General features: G+C 45.2%; 1 protein-coding gene across 19 annotated transcripts in view; it reads left to right on the top strand.

Annotated features, from left to right (window-relative positions):
* The window catches only part of Kcnma1 (potassium calcium-activated channel subfamily M alpha 1), a 719966-nt gene that overhangs the window by 481662 nt on the left and 211958 nt on the right, over nt 1–26346 (top strand). For all 19 annotated transcript variants that reach the window (XR_012907918.1, XM_075949389.1, XM_075949388.1 and 16 more), the window contains exons 7-10: nt 4754–4829; nt 6569–6739; nt 8295–8386; nt 24802–24912. Coding sequence is in view for 18 of the 19 variants with exons in the window: in XM_075949389.1 (XP_075805504.1) it covers nt 4754–4829; nt 6569–6739; nt 8295–8386; nt 24802–24912 (450 nt within the window). In the remaining variant the exon portion in view is untranslated. The remainder of the gene's footprint in view (nt 1–4753; nt 4830–6568; nt 6740–8294; nt 8387–24801; nt 24913–26346) is intronic.

The raw sequence follows: 26346 nt of genomic DNA, 5'->3' as shown, positions 1-26346 counted from the left end.
AAGGGTAGGGGTGAGGTGTCTTTGACCTTACTGCTCTGATTTTAGGAGTTAGGCTCTCTTGCCAAGCACCCACGAGTCCTGGGAAAGGTCACTGATCTACCAGAGTTCTGCTTGCACACTGGTTCACCTTCACACATTCGTGCGGATGACTAGTGTCTGGTGGCAATCAGACTTTCATCACCATGCCAAAGTTCCCAAGAGAACAACTTCAAGGAGCAAAGAATGATTTGGGCTCAGAGTTTCAGAGGTTTTAGGTCTATGGTCAGCTGGCTTTGTTGCTCCAACATGGTGGCGAGGTAGAGCGTCCTGAGAAAGCAAAGGTGGTCACCTCATAACTTAGAAAATAAGAGATGCATTAGAGACAAGATATAGCCACCAGGAATACATTCCTTCTAACCTACTTTCTCCATCTAAGCCCCATCTCCTAAAGCTTTAGACCCTCCCAAAATAGTACCACCTGTGGGAGACCAAATCCTCGTAACAGGGAAGCCCTTGGGAGACATTTCCTACTGGCTCCTAGAGGCTCATATGTATGCTTGGTCCCAATTTGGTGAAAGTACTTGGGAAGAATTAGGAGGTGTGGCCATTTTGAAAGAGCGGTACCTCTGGTGGTGGGCTTTTGAAACTCCATTCCCTATGAGCTCTCTCTGCCTCCAGTATGCAGGTAAGGATGTAAGCCCCTCTCTTTGAAACTCCATTCCCTATGAGCTCTCTCTGCCTCCAGTATGCAGGTAAGGATGTAAGCCCCTCTCTTCTGCTCCAGGACCATGTCTGCTCTTCTGCCGCCATGCTCCCAGTCATGATGACTATGGACTTGCCCCGATAAACGTTTTGTTTTTTCCCCTATAAGTTGCCTTAGTCATGGTGCCTTATCACAGCAATAGGAAAGTAACTAAGGGATACACCAAATTAGAACAGTCACTGAGAATTGATGGGTAGGGATTCAGAAGTTTCTGTGGAAACACAGATTTTTAAAAGAGGGGCCAGGTTTTTCACGATAGGATCACTATTTTTCCTTACAGACAAGGAACTAGATTTTGCCTGGTCAGAGGCGCTCTAGTGATTGCTGCTTTCATGTTTTATCCAGGCCTCTGAGCTTGGCCATGAAGGTCACACATAGCCATCTCCAATAGCTCCTTTGCCGCAAATGCACAGCATTCTCTTGGCAGCCCCTGCCTCCTAAACGGTCCTCTTTCAGATGGCAAAGTCCACATCAAAGAGGACAGAGGAAATCCACTGAGGGTTCATGTTACATGTTTTTGCACGTAGCATTCAGATACTAACATAGTCATAGCTAGGTTTGCAAGTCCATTTCCTCATGCAAGCAATCTGTGATGATGCTGAAGTCATACAAATAATCAGACATCAGCAATGAACCTGGTCTGTCTCAGCAGCAGTGATTAAATGCTCTGCAAAAGCGAGAGCTCCCTTAAGCACCATTAATATCCCTGGGACAATCATTTAGAGATTAATAATCGCCATATTTAGGCCATTTCCCCAAAGCACCAAGAGACTCAGAGACATCAATAGATTTAATATCTTGAAAGGACCTCACACAGTTGTTGATGATGGTACAGTACTTTTTAGGCCCTGAGGAACTGGAAGTGTGTGAGTGACTCAATTAGGCGTTGAATTCTCCTTGGGAAAAGTGAGAGCAGTACATAGCTCCCCTTTGCTACCCGTTCTCCCTCCCTCTTCCTCTTTGATATCTGGTACCATCATAGGGGCCTTGCAAAGTAGAGACAAGGAGATGGGTCGCCCTGCTTTGGTTCTCCATTGAGGAGCTTGCAGAGAACAGGACATAGAAATAACCTGGCTAATGAAACAGAGTGAGCTGCAGGCTTGCCTGGCGCTCAGTTGGCAGACCCCTGACTTGATTTGTTTTATTTTCACCCTGCTGATCTCTGACTTGTGGAACTACTCCTCTGATCAAGGACCTGGGAGCCAGTGAAGAGAACCTCCAGCCTAGTCAGCTGCTCCATGTAGCAAAGAGGCAGGGATCCCAGTATGTCCCAGCTGCAGAGAAAGGCTTGGATGGAAATTGGTGAACACATTCTTTTGTTAGCTGGTAATTCTGTTCTCAGCCGCAACACTGACTTTGAGAGAGGCAAAGGATAGCATGGCCCACTGAGGTGACTGGAAAAGGTTTGAAGGTCAGGATTTAGCACAGGCATGTTTGCCCTAGAGAGTGCTGACCAAACCACAGCATCTAGAGCCACAGAGCTAACTACCGCAGGCCACACAGTAGACAAGCCTGGCCAATTAGGACGCTCCCAGAGAATATTCTGGATGTAAACCATTTCTGTTGTGTATAGGCAAGTACCAGAATCCACCTTCAGAATGATTGGGTCCGAGAGGGAATGGCTGACTTCAGGCAAAGCTGCACGTAGGCCTTTAGCTCCCTCCGGGGCTTCTGCCTCTCTCTCCATCTTTTTGGGGCTTGTTTTTAGGAGGACTCCTCTAGGGTAGGTTGTTTAAAGCTTGTATCTGAGCCGGGCAGTGGTGGCGCACGCCTTTAATCCCAGCACTCGGGAGGCAGAGGCAGGCGGATCTCTGTGAGTTCGAGACCAGCCTGTTCTAGAAGAGCTAGTTCCAGGACAGGCTCCAAAACCACAGAGAAACCCTGTCTCGAAAAACCAAAAAAAAAAAAAAAAAAAAAAAAAAAAAAAAAAAAAAGAAAGCTTGTATCTGAGAAGAACTAGAACATGTAGTTCCTGAAAAATATGTCTGATAGATCTATCTGCTGGCCGAGGCTTTTATTGGCAGCATTTCTTTGGACTACCTAGTAACAGGAGAAGCCCTTGATACCCTGGTCTCCCAGGTCAGGGGCTGTGGGGAGATATATGTTTTTAGGAAGGGGTGACAAGCAAACCACAGGGTAACTGAAAAGAAGGCCCCATGGCTTCCCATACTGATTTCCCAAGTTACTTATCACTTACTAATTATGATTCCCAAGCAACCTAAATAAGCTCCCTAAACCTCAGTTTCCTAGGTAGTGAGTGGCAATAGAGTCATCGCCTACCCCCTGCGTTAGAGTAAAGGGTGAAATTCAGAAGACCCAAAGGACTCAGTGAAGTTCTTTTTGGAGGGGTGGGGGAGGAGGTGTCCCACTTCCTTTTTCTTTTTATTCCTTTCCTTTCTTTTCCTTTCCTTTTATTTCCTTTCCTTCCCTTCTCTTCACTTTTCTTTCTTTCTCTCTCTCTTCCCCTCCCTCCCTCCCTTCCTTCCTTCTTAGAACTATCTTTTCACGTTTTACATATCAATCCCAGTTCCCACTCCCTCTCCTCCTCCTGCTCCCTCCACTTCCTCCCCCCCTATCTACTCCTCAGAGAGAAAGGCAAGACCAAGGCCCTCCCCCCTGTATCTAGGCTGAGAAAGATATCCTTCCATAGGGAATGGGCTCCAAAAAGCCACTAGAAATAAATCCTGGTCCCACTGCCTGTGGTCCTACAGACTGCCCAAGCCACATAGCTGTCACTTACTGTCAGTCCCTGAGTCAGTGAACTCCTGCTAGCTTGAGTCAGCTGTTCCTTTGAGTATCTGCGTCATAGTTTCACCATTTGTTCATATTATCGCTCCTCCCTCTTTCTCTTCAACTGAACTCTGAGAGCTTGGTCCAGTGCTCAGTGAAATTCTTAGCATGTAACAATGCATCAGCAACCTGCAGGAACTTCAAATGGTGATTCTGGAGATAGCCAGATGTGTAGAGTGGGCAGTGTGTTGTTTTCTTGTCATATGGTTTTAAACTGGGAGGATGGTGTCCCACACATCTCAAAAGGCCAGTTTCGCCCACAGCTTTGGAAGCACTTGCTCATTCTCGTCCAGGCAAACAGAGACCACGAATGCCTTTCTTCAGTTACATAAGTGGAAGTGAAGGAAAGCGCTATGGCTGACCCAGGACTAGTGATTACAGCCTCTGTTGGGGCCCCTTGCAAAGCCCTGGAGTGCCCAATAGACCATATCCTCCATCCTTGTCTTTTTGCTGTACATTCAAGATTCAAACCCTTAGAATGTAGATAATATGTTATCCAAGAGAAAGACATGGACAGAAAGAGGACATTGGTATCATAGATGAATTGTCCAACGTGAAGGACTAGCATCTCCAGGGGCTGTATTGGGCCAATAATGGGAGAACAAGAGGTAGGGGACAGATTTTTTTTTTTCTGCGAGATGAAAATGATGGAAACTTTACTAAGCAAACTCTCAGGACAACTGGGGGCATTCAAATAAGGATTGTATGCTAGATCCCGTTGCTGAGTTAAATCCCTTCTCTGAGATACAGGAGAGTCATGGTTCTCCTGCAGGGCGTCCTCTCTGAGGAGTTGGATGCTACAATGATTAGAGGTTCTACTGTGAATTCCACAACAGTGGCTCAAACACAACATAAAAATGTAAGCGGAAAGAGGCAACACACTGAAGTGAATGAGACAGAATACAGAGATACTGAAGATGTGGGGGAAATGTCAGTAAAAGTGAAGGCTTGCAAATTCTATTTACTCTTCTTGCTTTTTTTGTATATTTGAAGAAGTTTGTCTTACCGACAAGTTAAGTTTTAATAAAGTTTGAGGGGGCTGATGCTGGGTCCACCTGTGATTTTCCTCTGTTGGAACCCTCATTCCTGATCAAGGTGTCTCACCCTTTTGATGAGCGTGGCCTGCCTGTTCCTGAAAGGGAACGCTGTAACACTATCAGGCACTTCCCACCAGTCTTCTCTCTGTAACTTAGAGACTCTCCTCTTTGTCCCCTTGTACAGTAATTCCATCAAGCTGGTGAATCTGCTCTCCATATTTATCAGCACGTGGCTGACTGCAGCTGGATTCATCCACTTGGTAAGTAGCCTTGAAGACCCTGCCTTCCTGGCTGGCCGGAAGCAAGCCCTTGACGAGTCTGTCCTTTTATTACTTAGTGATCATTCCTTTGAGGAAGACAAGTTTAGCTGTAGACACACGAAAGAGGAACAAACCACACAATTTTTCAGAATTCCCTACCCTTTACTCCTCTCCACAAACTAGTTCCAAATGGTGAGTAATACTCGCACCATGGACGTGTATTTCCAGCTTTATTGTTTGACTTGCAGTTTTCATTTTGTATGCAATAACCTAAGCAAACCACCAGATGGCAGTGCTTCCACACCAAATGCCGAGAAAAAGTCTAGCACCAAAGCTCAAAGTATGAAGCACACAGCTCTTTGTAAACAACAAATTCAGATCCCTGGATGTGTCCTTACTTCTCTCTCCAGAATTTTGCATTTGCTTGATGACATGTCAAGTTGTTTCAACCTGCCTATGGTTTTTATTTTATTTATTTATTTAATTATTATTATTATTATTTTTATGATTCTTTGAATGCTATTACTAAGTCCAACCCTGACACTCTACTTCCTCCCCGGGATGATTTCAGAGAGCATAGTTACTATTAAATACATATTTCACATGCACTTAAACTGTTACACCTGGAAGGAGCCCCATCAGACTACAAAACTTGAAATGAACGACTTTGTTTCCGTCAGCTGCTAAACCAGATAATTGGGGATTTTACACACCGTTTTAAAAACACATAGATTTATTTTTAATTACGTGCACGCCTGTGTGTCTGTGTAGAGACACGTGCAGATGTGTGGGTGAGCTCATGGAAGCAAGAAGAGGACTTTAAGTATTTAAATCTAGGAAGAGCTATGGTTACAGGTGATTGCAAGCTGCTAGAAGCAAATGCTGGGCTCTGAGATCCAGTCCTCTGTAAGAGCAATATGTGTTATTAACTAATAAACTACCTTTCCAGTCCCTACCCAACTATTTATGCTGGTGACATCCTAATTCTTGCTGAAGCCCAATGCTAAGAGCAGTCTGCACTCCCCCAGATCCTGCTAACACCCACTCCCTGCTCCCTGCTGGGTCCCTGCTACACTCACAGGGCCTGGCCCAGTAGCCCCCAGTAGCCGTGCAGACCTCAGGAACTCTGCAGCCCTAGCTGACCTGATTGTTGGCCCTTTCCTGAGACAGTCTGCAGGGCGGTTAGTCTAGAGATTCTGTGGGTCCAGTTCCTCTTATTCCAGAGGAAGGTTCCCAAGCTGGAAGTGCAGAATTGCCAGTGGGGCTTCTGCAGAGAAAGCGACTGCAGCCTCAAAAGTGGAGATGATGTTTGGGGATCAGGCAGAACCTGAGTCAGGTCTGATTTCCTTAGTTAAAATGATGAAAAAAAGTGTAGAGCCCTTTGTGGAAGGTCTAGTACATCAGGAATTCCCAGGGGGAGATGCTGAAAGAGCCGTCTCACATCTGCCTTAAAGGGGATGCTGTAAAGGGGGCAGAGCATCACAATTTCAGGATGTGAAGTTCCTCCCCATCTCCTCTCCTTGATGCCCCATTCAGAGGACATTGCCTGTTGCTACTTCCTATTCTGTGATAGCAACTGAGGGTGGCTAGCACAGGCTGGCACAGTCTCACCTGTACTGAGAAGAAGACACTTATGTGAAAAGAGCCCTCTGGAGCTCCTGGGCTTCCTGGTTCCCATATACAGAACATACTGACTTCTGATGGGTTTCTTTTCTCTTCCCAACCTCCTCTTGCTGCAGGTGGAGAATTCAGGGGACCCATGGGAAAATTTCCAAAACAACCAGGCACTGACATACTGGGAATGTGTCTACTTACTCATGGTCACAATGTCTACAGTGGGCTATGGGGATGTTTATGCCAAAACTACGCTTGGACGTCTCTTCATGGTCTTCTTCATCCTCGGGGGACTGGTAAAACAACCCTCTTTCTTATTATGTCCATTTAAATGGCGATTCATATTTGCTACTACCCACTTCTTTAGGCTTTGTGTTCTGCACTGGAAGCAAGTAACTGCCTTTATGCAACCAGGCAAGCTAAATCCAAGCCCCATGGTGACTTCATTGTGTATTTCTGTAGTGTTATGTTTGTTCCTTAGACCCAGGCATATTGTCCTCATTGGGGACAGCCACATAGCTAGGAACAAACCTAATTGTCTTAAGAGATAGATGCCATTAATAAATGAGAGTGTACTTTAGTAGTGGGATTCAGATACGGTTGCTGCTGCTGACTCTGGGAGTTGCTGTCCAGACTCTGCAGACAGATGGCGGTTTCAAGAGTTCCCTTCCCAGACTTCCAGCAAGCACTGTGGCTGGCACCTGCCCTAAAAAGCAGGGTCCCCTCATTTAGGAAATGTCACTATAGTAATAACCTGACTATGTTCAAAGCCTACTCCCTTTATCTCCTCAAAACTGACTTCCCTGGTCCCTATGTATTAAGAGGCCACCGCATACGATGGAACTCCAGGGAGTTTCCAGGCAGCATATTGGCGGTTGCTGCAGTTTGTCTTTCAGAGTAGCTCATAATAAAGTATGATTGCTTTTCTGCAGATGAGGTAAGCGATTAAGATTATAGTCCACAAGCAGTTGTCACATATGTGCACCACACACACATTTATATGAAGTGATGCATACATTTCTCTCTGTTCTGTATGCATAGGACATACACATTTTAAAAATGTATATAAACGTGTGTGGTGGTGGACATTAACACCATTTCTGCAGGGCCCCTAGAGTAGGAAACCCCATTATCCAGCCACAGGACAGTCTTGGTTGGGCAAAACATGGCAGTTTCGTGTCTCCTTGCTATCCTCTCCTCTTGTATGATTTCCAGAATTGACCTCTTATGCTTTTTAGTCATTTTAAATGAATATGTTTATTTTTAATCCTCTTTTAGTGCTTAGTGTCTTTAGCCACCCATAAAAGTATTCTGCTTTGTGTGTTATTTGGAAGGGCTTTTCTGACATTATTATATGCATGCATGTGCATGGGTGCCTATGTTTGTATGCCCGTGAGCGTGCGTGTGTGTGTATGCACCTGTGTGTGTGCGTGCACGTATGCCTGAGTGCTTGTGCATATGCACTTATGTCTGTCCATCCATGCATGTCAGTGTTTGCGTGTGTGTGTATGCAGGCGTGTGCTTTCACAAGTCTGCAAGCCTCTTAGCTACTTTCCTTCAGAAAGAAGACATCAACTCATTTACTCTTGTCTCCTTTATTTTTTTTTTTTTTTTGACTGTGGTTTGTTGTTTTCTAGTCCTCTAGGCTGACTTCTGTTTGTTCCATCCTGTGCATTTCCAGGAACATTCCCCTTTGTCCTGTTACTTTTGTATAGTCCGACACATGAATATGCGCCTTTACAGGTCTAATCCTTTTGTGTTTTCAGATCTTAGTATTCCCCCTTCTGAAAATGTCGCCCTTTCTTTGGCCTGTCTTTTTAGTCTCTCTTCTGTCTCCCCTCTTCTCCTTAGGCCATGTTTGCCAGCTACGTCCCTGAAATCATAGAGTTAATAGGAAACCGCAAGAAATACGGGGGCTCGTATAGCGCGGTTAGTGGAAGAAAGTAAGTATGCCAAGAGGTTTCGCGGCCTCCGCGGCGTAGGAGCCTGTCTGCATGCCTTTTCTGTTTGGCTCTTGTTTCTTTGTCTCATGCATGTAGGCAATGTTTGCCCGCTACGTGCCCGAAATTGCTGCTCTCATCCTGAATCGGAATAAATTCGGCGGAACTTTTAACAAACATGGAGGCAGAAAGTAAGTCAGTTGCATCATAGGAGATGTGCTTGATTGACCTGAAGAGCCCTGTGCCTGCAGTATGGGATCATGCCCCTCCCCTGCCCTGCCCACTTCTTCAATGAGGGAGGGTGTACATTCTGCACCACCAGGGTTTCAGAGCACAGAAGATGGTTGGACCCTCTTGACATCTAGTGGCCATTTACATTCTCCAAGAGATAACGGTGAATTTATTTAAAGGGGTCCATTGCAGCCTGAACTGTATTTTCTACCCTCATTATCCTTAATATATACACTAAGCTCTTCCCATGAGCTGGTGACATGATCGAACTCTGGTCCCTCCAACTGAGGTGGCATCATCCCCTGGTAGATTGGGCATGTGCACTAATGTGGGCTAGAACCTCAGCATAGGGAAGGCCTGGCCCGTCTGCCCTATGGAATGCCCATGACCACCAGGAAACGTATTCTCTGAAATAGTGATTTCCCCACTTGTGTGTTAAAAGGTCTCACTGCACAGGGGAAATGCCTCCAGGGCAGGGAGTGTTACGCTTGTGGTGTCCAGGTGCCACAGGCATGCTGGATTTCCCAGAGAGGAAGCTTTCCTTCTTTGGGAACTATTTCAGTTTGTGCCCAGGTCACTATGTCAGTATCAATATCAGGGCATGCATCCAGTATGGACTAAAAGTTTTATTCTAATGCCGATGCCAGGACCTTATTCTCTTGATCCTCTGCCAGAGGGCCATCTCAACAGAGGGGTGTTGGTGGGAGGATGGGCTGGCTGCAACCGTCTCCAAAAGTCAGCAAGTACTTGCGTTGAAAGCTTTCAGAGAGCCATTCGGCCTTGCTTTTATTTCAGGATATGACACGCGTAGAATGGAATGGCACAGATCCTGTGCACACCTAGAGGAATGTGCACTGGCGTACATGGCAGACCCTGCCATCCACATCTGCATTAAAGTGTGGAAAACTGCCCCACTCGTGCCCATGCCCTGCCCCCCATCACGGAGCTCTTTTACCTTGTTAATAATTATTACTTATTGCCACATGATTAGCTAGCTTAGTTTGGTGTTTAAGAGAACTACAACGGCCTATAGGAAATACCCCCCCCCACACACACACATACACATGGCTGCCCCTTCCATCTTGACAGTTGGCCCTGCTGGATGGAGCTCAGGGAGCTTCTCTATGATTGCTGTCCAACATATCCTGAGCTCAGGTGTCCAGTCCTCTCTTCAGAAAATGAGGAGGTGGAGAAAGGGCTCATTTCCTTGAACTACCAACAGGACAGCAGTTTCCTCTCATAGACACAAAGGACATTGGGAAAGGAGGCCAGTTGGCATCTTCTCAGGAAGGCGGTGTGTCTCCCCATCTCCCTCCATAGGCTTTTCCCCTTCCTATTATCTTAACAGTCTTGGATGAGGTTAGAACCAAGCTGTCTGGATGTCTGGGCCATTGGTTAGTTCAAAAAGGCCAAATAAGCCCAAAGATTCTCGCTCTCTCATTTATCTTAAACCAGGAGGAAAACAGTTTCCTAATCCAGTGTGCCTTTGAGATATGGACAGGTCTTTGTAATGTAGAAGGCATTCGGAGAGTTCCAGGCCCTCATTATGGCTGTCCCAGCGCACTGGTCTCAGCCAGCATCTCTTTATCCCTGTCCCCAATGAAGTCAATAAAATCAGTGGCTTTGAAACCTAAGTTGAAAGTATTTCTTGACTCTCATTCCAGGTGGGAATATTTTCTTTTCACCTTCTTCTTCTTCTTCTTCTTCTTCTTCTTCTTCTTCTTCTTCTTCTTCTTCTTCTTCTTCTTCTTCTTCTTCTTCTTCTTCCTCTTCCTCTTCCTCTTCCTCTTCCTCTTCTCCTCCTCCTCCTCCTCCTCCTCCTCTTCCTTCTTCCTCCTCCTCTTCCTCTTCTTTCTCCTTTCTTCTTTCTCTTTCTTTCTTCTAGGGCTGTTGCCTAACAGATTTTGTTGATGGGTGGTCCAAATGAGGTCCCGAGACCAGTACTCAGTGCCCCGCCATGGTCTGATCTGGTGAGGTTTAAAGTCTGGCGTGTTCACACACAACCCCACCTGCTGGGGGCTGCAGATCACAGCGCTCCTGTAGTCACATTCTGGATCTGCAATCATTTATCACTGTTTTAGCCTGGTTCCCTCTTCCCTTTTTTCTTGCCCCTTTATGAAAATGCATTGTGCTTTTAATGTTCTCCTTGGGTCTCCAATGTCGCTGGACCCTGCAGGATATAGGGTATGTCCTGTCATCAACACCACACCGGGTCTGGTCCCTTTACTTTATGCATTGTTTCCTGGTTCAAAAGCTAATTACCAAGTAGTTTAAAGAAGCCCTTGGTCACTTAGATCTTTCATCAGAAAATATAAGCTTGGGAAAGGAACGGTAATAAAGGGCCATTAGCACCCCTTTGTTTGATGTTGTTTTTCCAGTCAGTAGAACAAGATTGATGAAATGTTATGTTTGGCCAAAATTTGAGTTTTCATTTGGAATTCAGTGTTGAGAGAATGGGCTGTCAGAATCAATAAGTTTCCTTTCGCTTGGGATATGGGCATGTGGTAGTAATTAGCAATATAAGCTCTTTACTTGAGCAACGAAGCATGGATTCTGGCAGCAAACATAATGAGAAACTACAGTTGTTCTATTTCGAACGTCAAAAAGTTTCCAGATAAAATTAAATGCATTTGCGAAAGGAAAGGGCTTAACTTTGTTGAGAGCCGGAGTTTAGACTCTTAAAATAGCAGGCAGCCCTTTGAGTCTTGGTGCACACAGAAATGCATGTGCTGTCCACATCCACGCATGCACACGTGCCACTCCTAGGACTGAGTTCAGCAATGCCCAGAAAACAGCTTCCGTGTATACAAAGTCAAGAGCTCTTTCGGTGTGTACATATTTTATCCAGAAGTAACCACTCATAACAACACATTAACTTGTCAGACAACTGAAGGTAACGTATGATTCTAAACTGCAGAGACACAAAAGTCTGAAATTCAAAGATTGTTCAAAATAAAATTGTAAGTTCTTGATTTGAGTAATTCTATTAAGTAAGAACATTATTTATTTAAGTAATAAATAAGTAAGATGGAGAAACTTAGGGCTTGGAGGGTAAAATAGCTACATGTGGGATATTGCAGAATATGGAGGGTTCTTGGCGCTTCCTTGTGAGTTTTAATCAATGTGTCTGGCAAAACTTCCTCCCCATCCACATGGAATCAAGGGCCTGGCAAAGCCTTTTCCTGAGCCACCCCGGTCACCCATCCTAGCACTAGGTCTGGATACCTATAACTGTGCCAGCTGCCATGTAGCTTACTCAGGATTGTTAAGAGTAGAGACTTGAGTGTTAACCACCGAAGGGTTCAAACAGTGACCAAGAAAGTTGGAAATATTAGAGACAATTAGCTTCTTGGATCGAGATTCTAAATCTTACTTGGTATAGTGGCCCTCCTACAGCCTAGCCTGCCTCCACAGGGCCTTTGCCTTATCTGCCTTCCCTTCATGTACAATGAGAGGAGCTCAGAGGCGATGGAGGCCTGGGGGACCCTGAGACTCCCATGGCCTTGGGGGCTTTGGTTTACTGTCTGTTTTCTCCCACAGCCTCTTGCAGTTTTCCCCCAGAGGTTTCCTCTCTGAGTGTAATGCATTCTACTCCTGGTTAGTTTATGAGAACTGACAAGATCATGGTCCAAGGTCATATGGCCAAGGGCCATGGAAAATAATTGGCCACAGAGAGGAATCCATCAGCTGTAACCCCTGGATAGAGACAGCACAGCTGGGGAGCCATCTAAGCCTTGTATTTCCCATGATGTGGCTTTAGTGGCCCCAAATTGAGGCAGTCCTGGCCTAAGTGTTTGGGAGAGAGAGGACAGGACAGGTTTAGAAGGCTCCACAGATTTTTGGTAGCCAAACGTAGAGAGAACATGTAGAGAGAAAAAGATAAGGGTAAACAAAAGGAGAGCAGGAAACCAAAGGTTAGCATGGAAGAAAATCCTAAATGGTGACATCCCCATTCTAGAGTGGGGCATGGTTATTACAGTCAAACCCATACCTTGCTCCATTGCAAGAAGTCCATGTATAGAGTGTCAGTGCTACATGTTTCATTGGGCAAATTTTGACATCAGTAAGTTGGACCATTTTGAGGTCTTGTGACCTCACTCATGGTTTCCAGGAGAGAACAGTGAATTTATTTAAAGAGACCAAGTGCGCCTGGGACCGTATTTTCTACCCTCATCTGGACCCAGTGCTCCAAGGATGCAGAGAATAACTGTATCTCCTTCTCAGTCTCCAGCTCGCCTGTCACTGCTGTCTGCCCAGGAGGCTCAGGGCTGCATGCATCTTCTGGTTTCTTATGATCGGGTCCTAGTTTAGCTATGTCCAGGCTCTTCTCCCTAAGGTGCTTTCCCCTTCCTGAGACCCTGCTCTGTGTTTCCGTCTGCCTCTGCACTATTTGGATCAACACGGGCTCACTTTCTACATTCTCCCTACCTCCAGGTTTTACCCACTGTGGTTCCAGGTCATACTTTAGCGAACCAAGCACTAAAAGTCCAAAATGTGGTTCTTTATTTAGAAAGATTCATTTAGTTTACCCCCTCTGTGGTCTACCCTTGCCCGAAAGAGAGTCACCACGTGTCATACCTTTGCGATTTTTGTTTCAGATGTGTTTATTGAGTGCCTGCTCTCTAAGCCTGGCATCCCGGACAGACACATTCCAGCACACCCATTAAACCCTCCAGCGGCACCACGGCCCTGCCACTCTCTCTCAAGCTCCATGCTATCTTGCCACCTTAATGGTTGGATAGTTCAGCCTGAAACCTTTTTAAAACCTGCCTCAGTTCCTGGAGAATCTTCCAACAGTGCTCTGGCTGCTCTCAGGCCTGGCCTCCAGTGTGCAGGAGTGGGGTTTGGATTGATTCATGTGGTGTTAAGATGGCCTGATGCCACAGGCTTGCTTTCCTTTCCTGTTTACTTGGATCTCGGGTGAAGCTCACTCTCGCTTCTCCCAGGGCTGCGAGTGGCGGGCTGCTCTCAGGAGGGATGTTTCTTATAAAATGTCATTTACTATTTCTCTATCTCAGACATCGCTCAGCTTGAAATGGGACTGAAGTCTTGTATTTTACACAATCTTTGATCCCTTGTCAAGAAAGCCATTGAGCACTCTCCTCTCATAGCCCACGTGACTCCCCAGCAATATCTTAGGATTCCTGGATTTTCAAAACCATAAATTAGCAAATCATCAACATATCACCGGGAAGGTTCATCTGGTAGCGATTCTAGTCAGAAGGAAACATGGGCCCTAATAACTGATTTTCATGAAGATACAAAGAATTGCAGACAGACAGATACAGTAAATAGGAAGACAAATAGATAATTCAAGTTGACAGCCCATCTTGAACTGATTAAGCATTCTGCTTTGATTAGCATTAAACTTTTTGGGGAATGGGGGGGGGGAGAAAAAGAAATGAGATTGCCCTCATACTTGGGGAAAATGACTCCTGGGGACTTCTGAAACTGGGTACCGAGTGGCAGATCCAATGCATTTGTCGTTAGATGGCTCGCATGATGTAGTGTGCCAGGAAGTCCTTCCAATGGCAGGGGTCTTGGTGGGTGTGGATGTGACGCTTCTTCCTTGGCATATGCTTTGGATTCCTCTAAGCCACATCTTCGGTCCCTTTCAAACTCGCATGTCTCCCGAGAAGAGACTTGACTGCATAGTCAGTCAATCTCCTGATAATGCTGATGGGATGAAGGCTTCCCCTGCCCCCTTCCCTGCTGTCTTTCTTCCCTTCAGCACACTTAGCAGAATGTTCCACCTATTGTTCTTCAAACAAGAATAGAAATGCAGGTGGGAGATGAACTGAGTATTAGGAAAAAAAAAAGAAAGAAAGGGGGGAAAAAAGCCATATTCAAGCCTAGACTTTTGCTTTCAAATATTCTTGCTTCCATTTACAAAGGAGTCCTGATTATGACTTTTCTAATTATACTCCCCAAAGATTCTTTCTGTTCAGCATCATGTTTGATGGAATGAGTCCTTGCTGGGTAGATTGAGAATCCCAGGAGCAAATGTAAGCATCCGAGACTAAGTTGCACCCTATTTTCTGTCTTCCTGCCATGCCAGTCATTCTGATAGAAGTCTTTCCAGAGCTGTGGCAGGCAGTTCCTCATAGATTTGGGGTTCATTCCACCACTGCTGTCACTATGCCCTGAAAGTAAAACAACAAACTTTCTAACTGGCCAAGTCCAGTGTCTCTTCGTATTAAAGTATTATAGAACCCAAATGCAGCGTGAAAGTTGTGGAAATCTGATTCTGTTGCTGTCAGGATTGAGACAGTACTGATATTGCATGGCAATGGCTTGCTCCCGCCCTCACAACTGTGGAGACTTGCTCTGAATGTGGGTACCAGTTCTCAGTAAAAGTCATCCTCTCTCCCTCCTCTGTGCCATTTCAGTGAGGAGAAGTGGAGGCAGATCAGAGACACATGTATACCACTCTAAGGGCTATGATGCTTGTCGCTGATGCCAAAGGATCATGCCATCTTGCATATCAAACAGATTTAGGAAAACACCCATTCCAACACACTGGCTCAACAATTATTAAAATGATGCTGGAGCCAGGAACTGTGCTGGGCTCTGTGGTGAGCAGAATGAGGGGGAGAATGTGATTGCTATTCTCCTGGACGGTGTGTGAGACTTTGTACAGTCAGAACTACCCAAGGAACCAGCTGAATGGGAGCTTGATTGTGCAGGGACATCATCCCTTTGAGATGCTCTTTTGGCAGGAATTTTGTACAATAAAATCATGAAGGTGTGAAATAATCATGAAGGCATGAGCCCGATACAGAGAGTTTTCCTAAAGCATGTGATAACTCAAATTGTTGAATGTACTCACTGGGGCTGTTTAGGGCAGAGGTAACAGCAGAAAACCAGTGTGCCTAAAATCTTACAGATCTACAAGGGGCCCTGGAAAAGGGGGTTGCAGAGAGATTCAGGGCAGGGGACCTGGAACTGGGAAATCTGCTTCTTCCTAGGAAGTACAAGTATTATGCTCGGACGTATCATGCCTCAGCAGTCTTTAGAGTCTGTGGCTCCTCCCAAGTCCTCCAGGAGTTGTGAATACTATCATTCAGTGAGGTGGATGCCAGCACAGATGTTCGCCAACTTCAGATGGTGTTGCATCCTGATAAACCCATGATAAGTGAAAAATAGCCTGGATAGAAATGCATGCAGTATGTGCACCTACTGAGCATACTAGCTTAGACCTGTCTACCTCAAGGCACCTCATCAGCCTGCAGTTGGGCAAGACCACCTAACGCAGCTCCTTTGTTTAAGTGTGAGAAAACCCATGTGACTTGTTTACTGCCCAACTGAAATTGAGCAGACTGGTTGTCCAGGTAGCCTTTGGCCCCAGTCATGTAGAAAATTTCCAACTGGAACCAGCTCATTTTGGGGACTGTTAGTATGTGTGTTGAGAATGGCTGGTTGAGGCTGCACTTTTGGGTGTAGTGGGAGATAAGGGGAGCATGTATCAGGTTAATTATCACGGTGACAAAGTCAACCCCGGCCTGCAGCATGTAATGACGGACTAGGATGCATGATTTCCCAAGAGCGTTAGGGAGAGAGATGGGGGCACACCTTGCATATCAAAACCCTTTGCAAAGAAAAGCATATACACTGTTTATGTGTTTGGATCCATTCTCTCTCTACATTCTTAAAGGGTAAGGCTAGCTTCTCTCTGGATCAGTCTTCTCCCCTCTTGCCCTGTGTTTGTCCAGGTGCAGCAGCAGGTAGAGGCAGGTAAATCTTCTTTGAGGTAAAGGGGGAAATGGCATTCAGGACAGGAAGCCATCTGAGATAAAGGAAGGCAGGTCAAAGGCAACCTGCGTTATTTAAAATGGCAAAGGGTCGCTGAGTCCAAGGTGAATGAGTGCAGAGAGCTGATAAGGTGTAATTTGTGAGAACCTCACACTTGTGCAGTGACTTAATAAAGCTGCCTGGGGCTGGAGACGATGGCTCAGTTGGTAGCATGTTTGCTATGCAAGCATAAAGTCCTGAGTTGGATCCCTAGAACCTATATTTTAAAATTCAGACAAAGGACTCCCAGAGCTGGGGAGTCCAAGATGGGTGGATCCTAGGAATTCACTAGCCATCTGGCCTAACCAAACCCTGAGCTCCAAGTTCAGTGAAAGAGAGACCTTGTCTCAGAAACTAAGAGGGAGTGATTGAGGAAGACACTTGATGCTAGTCTCTGACTTCCACGTGCATGGGCACCCACATGAACATATGCACACAAACTCTCCTCTCTGAAAGGAATTAAAGGAGAAAAGAAACAGCAAAGTGGTGGTGATGTGATAATACTTTAACAGTGGATACTTGTGAAAATTAAATGAGAGTTTCAACACGGGTCAAAGCATCTGTCCCTTGGGGTTCTCTGACTGTAAGCAGCAGAAATGAAGTTTTGCTAACTAGGTAATTTTTTAATCATTGGAGTACCCGAGTACCTTATAAAATCCAGGGAAAGCTGAAGGGCAACCTCCCAGGAAGGACAGAAAGCAGCCAGAGATGGGGCTGTGTCATCCAGAAAGCAGAAATGCATGGTTATTTATCACTGGATTTTGCCATCAGCATGGTTCATTCAACACTTAAGGTTAACTTGAGAAGCAATTAGACTCCCTTAGTCTAATTGTGGAAACTTGATTAGAGATTAAAAAAAAGCAGCTGTGATTAAAAGTGAGCTGTTGCTCATGGAAGGAATGGTATATGTTTGCTAGGTAGAACCAGCCTATGCTGAGGTTCTCCAGATCTATCAAGTCTTGAGCTGATACTCCATGCAGGCTACAAGCTGAGGCAGAGGTGTCGTCATTCTTCCTATCATCTGACTCTGGTCTGGTGACTGTCTGATTATGCAGATCTCATTATGGTTTGGAATGGTGGATCCTCTAGGCTGGCTTAGTTTTCAGCTATAAACAACAAAATGCATCAGTTTTGTGTGGAACGTCCTGGGAAGTGGTTCCCAGTCTCCTCTGCTAGGTCATCCAATGCTCTGCTCCCTGACCTTGGGGCTCTGATTCAGGAAAGTGCCTTTGCTGAGCTGTTCGGATCTGTTTGCTCCACTGTCTGCTCCATTTAGGGAAACAGCAAAGCAGACTGCCTTTTCTGTAATACTCCTGTTGACAGCTGCATAAGACAGTTGCTCTCTTTTCTTTCTCACCAGGAGGCAGATCACATTTCCTTCCTTTCTCATTAGCAAAGTAGTAGATGTGGCCAAGAGTAGAACATTTTAGCTTAAGTCTCCTTGGGATATTCACCCGCTTTCCTCTTTTTTTTCTTCCTTTTCTCCTCCCTTTCTTTCAACAGGAAATGGTTATGGTCAGGCTTTGGGATTGTTGGCTTGATAAATACTGTGTTGTTTACTTTCCAATTTTTGCCCTCTTACCCACCTGGAAGAAGATTCTAGCCTTCTGGAATGTCTGAATTGGACAGCCATTTTTACATTTTGCTGTTTAGTGTTGACTGTGTTTGCTTTGGCCTAATGTCCGAGTCAAGCATACTTTTTCCAACAAATAGATCTTGAAAACAAATGCATGCTAAACTAGATCCTGGGGTAGGATGGGAAGATAAAGACCACAGACTGGAATCAGTTTGCTTTGATGGTTGGTGACAATCTTTCCCCATGGTGAAGACAGTCACTTGGGAACAGTTTATCAGTAAAGGAAAAAGAAAAAAAGGTGGAGATGGATTTACTTCATGTTTAAAATGGGGTCATGCGGAGAAAGAGAGAGTTAAAGTGAAGGCACCACTCAAATCAGGGCCAGTTGCCTAAGCAGCCAAAAGGCATGGCTGGATGACATAGCAGATTAAGTCCAGTTTGCATGAGAACCATGAAGATATACGCCCTGAAAAGTTCAAGTTCAACCCAGAAGGACAAACAGAATCCTTGGGTACTGACCACTGTGTGGCTGCTTGCTGGGTCTCCAACTGCCCTGCTTCTTGTGTGATAAAATGCTACCCATTCTCCTTGCCAAGCTGTACTTAAAATCCAATCACCTCATGTCAGGGGCTACTAATGGTGGGAGGTGCTGGGGAGAGGTGGGACGAGCAAGGCATGATTAGAAGGCCCAGCAAAAAGACAGAGGAGAGTCTAGCATATGTATTTGATATAAATATTATAGTTTCACAGAGACATCTAGATCAATACATGCCACCTTTCATCTGCCTCTTTGACAAAGTGAGTGCAATGTATTCAGAAAAAGCTGTATAGGATTTTCAATTTACTCTGTATGATTTATTGTGACAGGATAGCTATGGGTTTTTAAAGTTCTTTATACTTGTTCCAGTAAAAATGGATATAGTATCTTTAAAAATAAACAGCCCAGAGCCATGTATTTTACACTATCTTCCTGGTACGAGGCCCTGCTAAAGGGAGCTCTAAGACCTCCCCGACCTTGGAAGACCTGATTGTGGTCAGATTTGCATCAGTCTTTGCTCTTCAGCTTTTGGGAGGCTGGGGGAGGTGGAGAGAGTAAACAGGGAAATCAACCAGGAAGCAATTGCAGCTGTCTAGACAAGATAAAATGACAAGAACGAGAGAATAGGCAGGGAGCTAGTATCCTCCTTTCCCATAGGGACTCAAGAGGGTCTGGTGGGGGAGACCGAGGCAGCCTCCTCTTTTATAGTGACTGGCTCCAGGTCACACAGGCCTGCTCCCCAGTCTCTTGGTCCCCAGCCAAGGACCGCTCCACAACATTTGATGCTGCTGCTTCTTAGAAGGCATCAAATAGAGGAGGGTATTCTGTCTTTGGTTGATACTCACCTTGCACAAATGACTGAACCTGATTCCTTATTAAATGATCGTGGGCAGTAGACTATGCATGCACTATAGGCCTAAGCTATACCTGGAAATGTGAATGGGGGTTTATTGCCAACACCCTGTCATAGCGAGATATAGAATGTTTCAAAGGTTGTTGACTCTCAGAAATACTACTTGGTAAATGTGGAAAGTATGCAGATTTTTGTTCCCGTGGAATTGAACTTACTCAGTTACTCTCTGGTGCCTCATCATGCAAACCTTGAAAAACTCTGTCCTCCTCTTAAGCCTCCTGCCATAAGACCACTCTAAAACACAGGCATGGAATTGACTTCTGAAACAGCTTGGCATTCACTCAGAAACAGTTGCCTTCCTGTCCCACCATAACGACAGAAGTAGAGTGACTGGGAAGAACGTCTGTAACCATATTCTCGAGGTGGAGGTGCCTGGTGGTAGGAGGAGTACAGTCATAAATATTTGGAGATGATGAGCCTATAGTATAAATGAGTGGTAATATCCCAGTTACCCGTGAGAGAGTTCACTGTAGTCATACAGTGGTCTTTTATTATAAAATCATGCTCAACCTCAAGATGCCTTAGCTGTTCCACATCCTAGCTACGCTACCCATTCCTAATTAACCCGCTGCTTGGAGCCCTTACTCGGCATCACTACTGGATAAATTACTTCCTTCCACCAAGTTCCATTTGGCCCAGTGTGTTAATAGTTAAGATATTTCCTTGTCCATCTGAGATGGGTCTTCCATCTAAGCTTATGTTAGCTTCTGGTTATGTTCCCATTGTCTCAGAAGTTATCTGTTTATCAAACTCCATCAACCTTTGTCCCACCCCCAATCTCATCAGATTGGAATAGAAATGGTCACTGCTTTAGGTCTGTTGTCTGTCTTTCACAACCTAAGTGGCCAGGCGTGAAGATTGGCATTGGGCTCAAAGAGTCTATATCGGGAGCCACAGATAAGAATGGCTTTAGATACCTCCCACTGTGGCCTACTTAAATAGCTCTGCTGTAAATGGGCCATGTCTTTGTTATCCTTCAGGTTCCTGGGTTGGTGAGAGAGTCCTCAGCTTCACAGGAGAGCAAGCTCTGGTACAGATATTTACATTACTTCTGCAGCCCCTTGGCTAGTCAGACTGTATGAGTAAAGTTGAAGCTTGGTTTAGAGCCTATGAACAATGCTGTTGGTGATTTCTGTGTTATTTAGTTTTTGTTTCTTTGACCCCTCTGGGTCAACTGATCAGGTGTAGCCTAGTCTAGAGATGCTGAGAAACTGTGATATGTTAAGTTCATTTCTGTCCACCCTGTTACCATGACATAACTCTCTGAACCTCTGAGAACTCCTAAAATATCTTCTCTACCATGCAATAACCAATCCTGCCTGTCTTGAGGGAGCAGAAGCTGAGAGGTACAAATCCTCACCCATCAGCTTCATCTCTGTGAGCCCTGGAGTCTCCCACCTGGACTGCATCCTGGGTCAGTTCCTTTTGAAAGACCCTCGGAGAGGACCTTTTTCTCTGATGAAGACCCCAGCACTTTTACTTCCTGTGGACATCAGAGATGCATTTCAAAGGAACAGCTTTAGAGGGGCTGTCTAAAGAGATGCTGGTGGTAAGAACATGAAGTTGAGGAATAGATGGAATTATACGGACCACATACTACTATGTACTGATGTAAAGGTATCTCCCAGTTCCTACCATTTTAAATCCTGACACTGCTCCTTGAAGGGGCACATCCTTGTATTATCTCTCTCAATAAATCTTGGAGACAACCTTATGAATCAAGCGCTCTTTACAGTGCCTGTAACACTCTGAATTGTTGCTCCTCAAATGAAACCTGGTGAGAGCCATCTGAGACTATTTAATTAACTTTGTGTCTGACATCACAGTATGAATCTCACCCAACAGGTCTGTAGGTGTTGTGGAAGCCAGCAGAGATCATTTTGGACAGGGATCTTTTGACCTCTGTCAGACATGCCCCATGAATATTCACTGCCTCCAAGGACCCAGTACTCTGCTCTCAATTATAAAATATTTCCAATCATATTTTGAATAGATAGGAGAAGAAATATTGTGGGTTTTTTTCTTTCTGAAACAATATCCTCCCCAAAACTACTGCTGGAGGAATTTCCAAGTGCTTTCCCCTTTGCCTTCCTTTTCTTGTGCTCCTGTAGGGCATCGGAGGCTTCCTCAAACATGGGACACCAAAGCTCATCTTCCAGTGCTGATACAGGGCTGGAAAGGCAGCATCTCGCCATCCATCAATTCTGACGACATTCAAATATTTTCAATATGTGGGCTCCCTGATAACTTCCATTGTATGGAAAACAAAATGGAGGGAAATGATTATTGGCACAAAAGGGGGAGGCTGTAAATCTTCAAATCAGATACAGGGAAGATTGGAACAATATGGCTTCTTCAAGGTTGCCATGATAATGTACCTAATAACTCTCCCTGGGCAAAAAGGCAATCTGCTTTCAATCAATCTCCTTCCCCCTGACAACCCTCCTCCTTTTTTTTCTGAGCAAAAATACCAATTACGTTGAAGGAAGATTTTTTTCTTCCTTTTTTGATAAGGACTGTTCTCCACCCCAGAAATCATGCTGTAGCTAAAAGATATATATTTTCAATTGTCTAGCATGATATTGGACAGCAGCACCAAATGAAAAAAAAAGTCGATCTTTTTACCCCTTCCTCTCTCCTGCCAGCATTTGTCTACTTCTTAAGAGAAGTGAAAGCTAATTAAAGGCTTAAGGGATAATATTGATTGCATTGGAATATATTTTATATGTACCCGCCACACTTTAAATAATAGAACCCTGGCTTTTTCTAAGGCTGAATAAATCAGCTGGCTGAACCTTTCATTTGAGCGTGATGTGTTGGGGTGGGAAAGTACTCATCTCCCCACTTCCACCGGCACATATCTCTCCTAGCATGAATGATTTCAGAGCAGCACTGGTGGGGCTGTCAGATGTTCACTCCATTCTGTGTGTACAGAACAGGAAGGCTGAATGTTCAGCTGTCTCAAGCCACCATTCATTTGAGTCTGGCTGTGAATCATAACCAGGGATATGCCAGTGTAGAACTCTGAAATTTGCAATATCTGATGCAGAGGCTGGCGGGGTGGGACTTACTTCTCAGCTTCTCGTATGGACTAGAATAAATAGCTTGTCGGAGATATCCTCTCCTTGGTTACTGTGGTTCTTTTACTATTTATTTATTTATTTATTTATTTATTATGCATACAGTGTTCTGTCTGCATGTACACCTGCAGGCCAGAAGAAGGTGCCAGATCTCATGGCAGATGGTTGTGAGCCACCATGTGGTTGCTGGGAATTGAACTCAGGACGTCTGGAAGAGCAGCCAGTGCTCCAACTGCTGAGCCATCTCTCCAGCCCCTGTTTCTGGGGTTCTTGCTTACTGGCTTGCTCTTTCATCCAAGACATAGCTTCAACTATAGAGATGCCTCCTAGTTGGATTTCTATTGGTGCTTTCTTCATTCTAATGTCTTCATGCAGGATATTAGAGTGCACAGAACACACCAGGTAACACCCCTGTCATTTTTGTGCAGTTCAAGTCAGGAGGGAATTCCTCTTTCTTGGTCACATTCTAGACATGCTTGCCAATTCAGAATCATAAAACTCATTCAGAATATGCATACCTACTTATGATTTGTCTATAAATATGCTTATATCACAAGAAAAATTGTAAAATTCCAAATAGTCGGTTAATTTCGTGAATTCAGATATACCGTGTGCTTTACAGTCTTATAGTCAGTAGGGGTCAGTGATACGGGGCTTTGGGCATAAAATATGGGTGAGTAGCTAAGTGACACCCACAACCTAGTAGATGCTGTTGAGAGGGCCATATGTTACAATGACTCTTCTGATGTCACACCCCCCCCCTTTTGCCTTGATGACCATGGCTTGCCTGATCAGGCTAAGTGCACCACCGTAACAATAACAGTCCATAATGGAAATATTATTAACTGCATTGTGCATATTATTGATTTACTCTTTGTTCTGCACCATTATCATTTCCCCAGTGAGTTTACTGCATTATTCTCACATAGTTAGTAGAGCACCAAATTGCCACGAAAGGGCAGACTCTTGTAATGACGTCTAATGGGACATTGCATAAACCATCATCACCACCTCCTATTATAAGTTGCCTCCAGCCAATGAGCTTTCTGCCACGTTACAATGTGAACAGAGCAATTATAAAGGGTAAAGGACTCGGGCATTCTGAAGTTTCCTGGAGAAATCGCCTTATTGCATGTTCATCACCTGGCCCAGGCTTAAAGCACATTAGAGATCTACCCTCTACTGTTGTTGGCCTGAAGGGTAGAGTGGTGTGAGCTGAGTTACTTACTACAGTATGTTTGCTAAAAGCTGGTGCTTGTAGCTTCACCGCCGAGCCACTTTTGGTCTTGGGGCAAATTCTCAGGTCATGGTCTTGTGACTGAGCACTGTGAAGCCAATGTAAGTGAGCCCAGGATAGTCTGACATTAAGGCTGCATTGCTTCAGGAAGGAAAGTTGTTGGACAGGCCGCAGGTCTTCGTGTTCTGGAAAAGGCTCTCATTCCCTGGGGATGAGCTGCTGTTTCTAGAAACAGAGGTCAGAGCTGCCCTAGAACAAAGCTAGTATTTCCACACTCATGTGTCCCTGGCTTCTGCCCGGTGCAGCGGTCTCCAGGTGAATTAGTTTGGCTCTGGGGAAGTCTTCAGCACCCTGAGGTAGCGGCCTTCTGGGGATGTAGCCACAGCAGGCAGCTTGATCGCCCATTCCAGGGGCGTCTCATCTCCATTTAGCCCTGAGTAATGCTCACTTACTGTAAAGTGTTACATGCCTCCATTGTTGGAGAAGTTATGGTAGAAAAATGCAAAATTTCCTTTTTACTGCTTATGGCCAGCCGAGCCTATAACATGTCAAGCCGCACATTAGCCACCCTGATAAAAGTCCGCTTTCTTACACACAAAATCATCGTTTCAGCAAGATTTGTTATCTCATTACCTGATAAGCTGTATGTCATAAACCAGGACTGCTGCGGTAAATCTCCCAGGAGGACGCTTTGTGGGCAGAAAGGGAGCGATAGGAATCTGCAAGGGACTTGATAATGTAGCATTTAAGCACAAGCATAATGTCACTTATTGTTAAATGCATAAAACCACTTGGCCAAGTCGCTGGGCTTTTAATAGGATTTTGTGCAGCCTCAGGTGAGCAGCCATATGCTTTTCCTGTCCAGGAGCCTCTGAGCAACTGCTAGCACCATCGCTTTGCCTCACGCCCCTCTGGTGTGGGCACTGGGTTTACAGGGGCTGAGGGTGGAGATATCTTCTTGCAGCTGCCTCACGCTGTCTGCCTTGTCAGGGATCAGGAAGTGGGGCCGTGTCCCTGGGTCTGGCTGGAACTAACTGGCCTCTCCTATACAGGCACATTGTAGTCTGTGGCCACATCACTCTGGAGAGTGTCTCTAACTTCCTGAAGGACTTTCTGCACAAGGACCGGGACGATGTCAACGTGGAGATTGTCTTTCTTCACAAGTAAGAACCCACTGCTGTCCATAGAGCCTCTGCCCAGCCAAGTGCTTCCCTCTGAGGACCCACAGGTGTGGTAGACATGGTGGTGGTTGAGAATTGAGATGAGGTTGAATAAGCCATGACCCCTGCTGACTCCTTAGGTAAGAGGTAGTTTTCCATGAGAATGTGGACTTTGATTTAGAACCCTTGGAGGTGAAGCAACACCCTAGGCCAGGGTTGAAAACAGTGAGATAGTCTGGGACCATATCTGAGTTTCTATCTGAAAGACTGAACAGGGAAGTTCACTAGGATCCAAATCACCATTCTTGTCCCTTTATCAGTGTGGCCCTGTGCAGTCAGGGACATCTGCAGCACGGGAGTGGGATAACAGATGCGATTGTGTGGATACTTTACCGCTGCAGCAGAGGGACCAAGCGAGACAAGAGAAGAAGCAGAGTTACATTTCACTGGGACAAAACGCCTGACAAAATAACTCAAAGAAAGCAAGGTTTCCACGGGAAGCATGGCAGTGAGAGCGTGAGGCAGCCAGTCACACTGCATCCGCATGCAGATGAGCCATGGATGCAGGGGGGGGGGGCTCGGTCTGTTTTCTCCTTTCGTGTTAGTACCAGCCTAAAAGATGGTGCCGCCATGTTCAGAATGAATCTTTCCACCTCACTTAACTCAATCCAGATAATCCTCCACATAAATGCTCTGAGGTTGGTCTCCTAGGTGACTCTCGATCCCATCCAGTTGATAGTTATTAATTGTATCACACAGCGTATGAGGCATGTTAACACTGTTATTTCACCTGATACCAGAAGCTGTATAAAAGGATTTTCATTTAATCCATAGACATAGTGCCAAGTACATGTCTAATCTGAATCCTGGCTTAACCAAGGACTGACTGGCTGAGCATGTTACTTCCCCATACCTCAGCTTCCATGTCTATGGACAAGCGAGGAGATACTCTTGTCTCCTTGGACTGTTGTAAGAATGAAATGAATCAATCCATGTGAAGTGTGCAGAGCCCAGTTAGGCATGCAGGAAGTATTCAATAAATGTCAGCTATTATTGTGAAAGGAAACCTGATTGAGTTATACGGTTGACTTACAGATATACACATCCTATATAGAAAAGACTCTTGGTAAGACATTAGCTCACTCAATTCTGGAGACTGGGAAGTCCCATACTCTACCTTCTCCAAATTGAAAACCCCACTAGTGTTATGACTCAGTCTAAAGCTCAAAGGCCTGAAACAAGGGGAGCCAATGATGTGAAACCCTGGTCCACAGAGAAGGGTGGAAGGGGTAAGATGTCATAGTGCATATAGGCATGCAGGAGACAAGGGGAAGCTATGGTCTTCCTCTGCTCTTTCCTTTTAGGTCTTTGTTTGGTTGGTATCCACTCACGTGGAGGAAGGTCCACTTTCCACAAATTCACAGATTCAAAGGTGAA

The sequence above is a fragment of the Microtus pennsylvanicus genome, chromosome 15 (genome assembly GCF_037038515.1).
Source record: "Microtus pennsylvanicus isolate mMicPen1 chromosome 15, mMicPen1.hap1, whole genome shotgun sequence".
Lineage (NCBI taxonomy): Eukaryota > Metazoa > Chordata > Mammalia > Rodentia > Cricetidae > Microtus > Microtus pennsylvanicus.
This window is presented reverse-complemented; position numbering and strand designations above follow the sequence as displayed.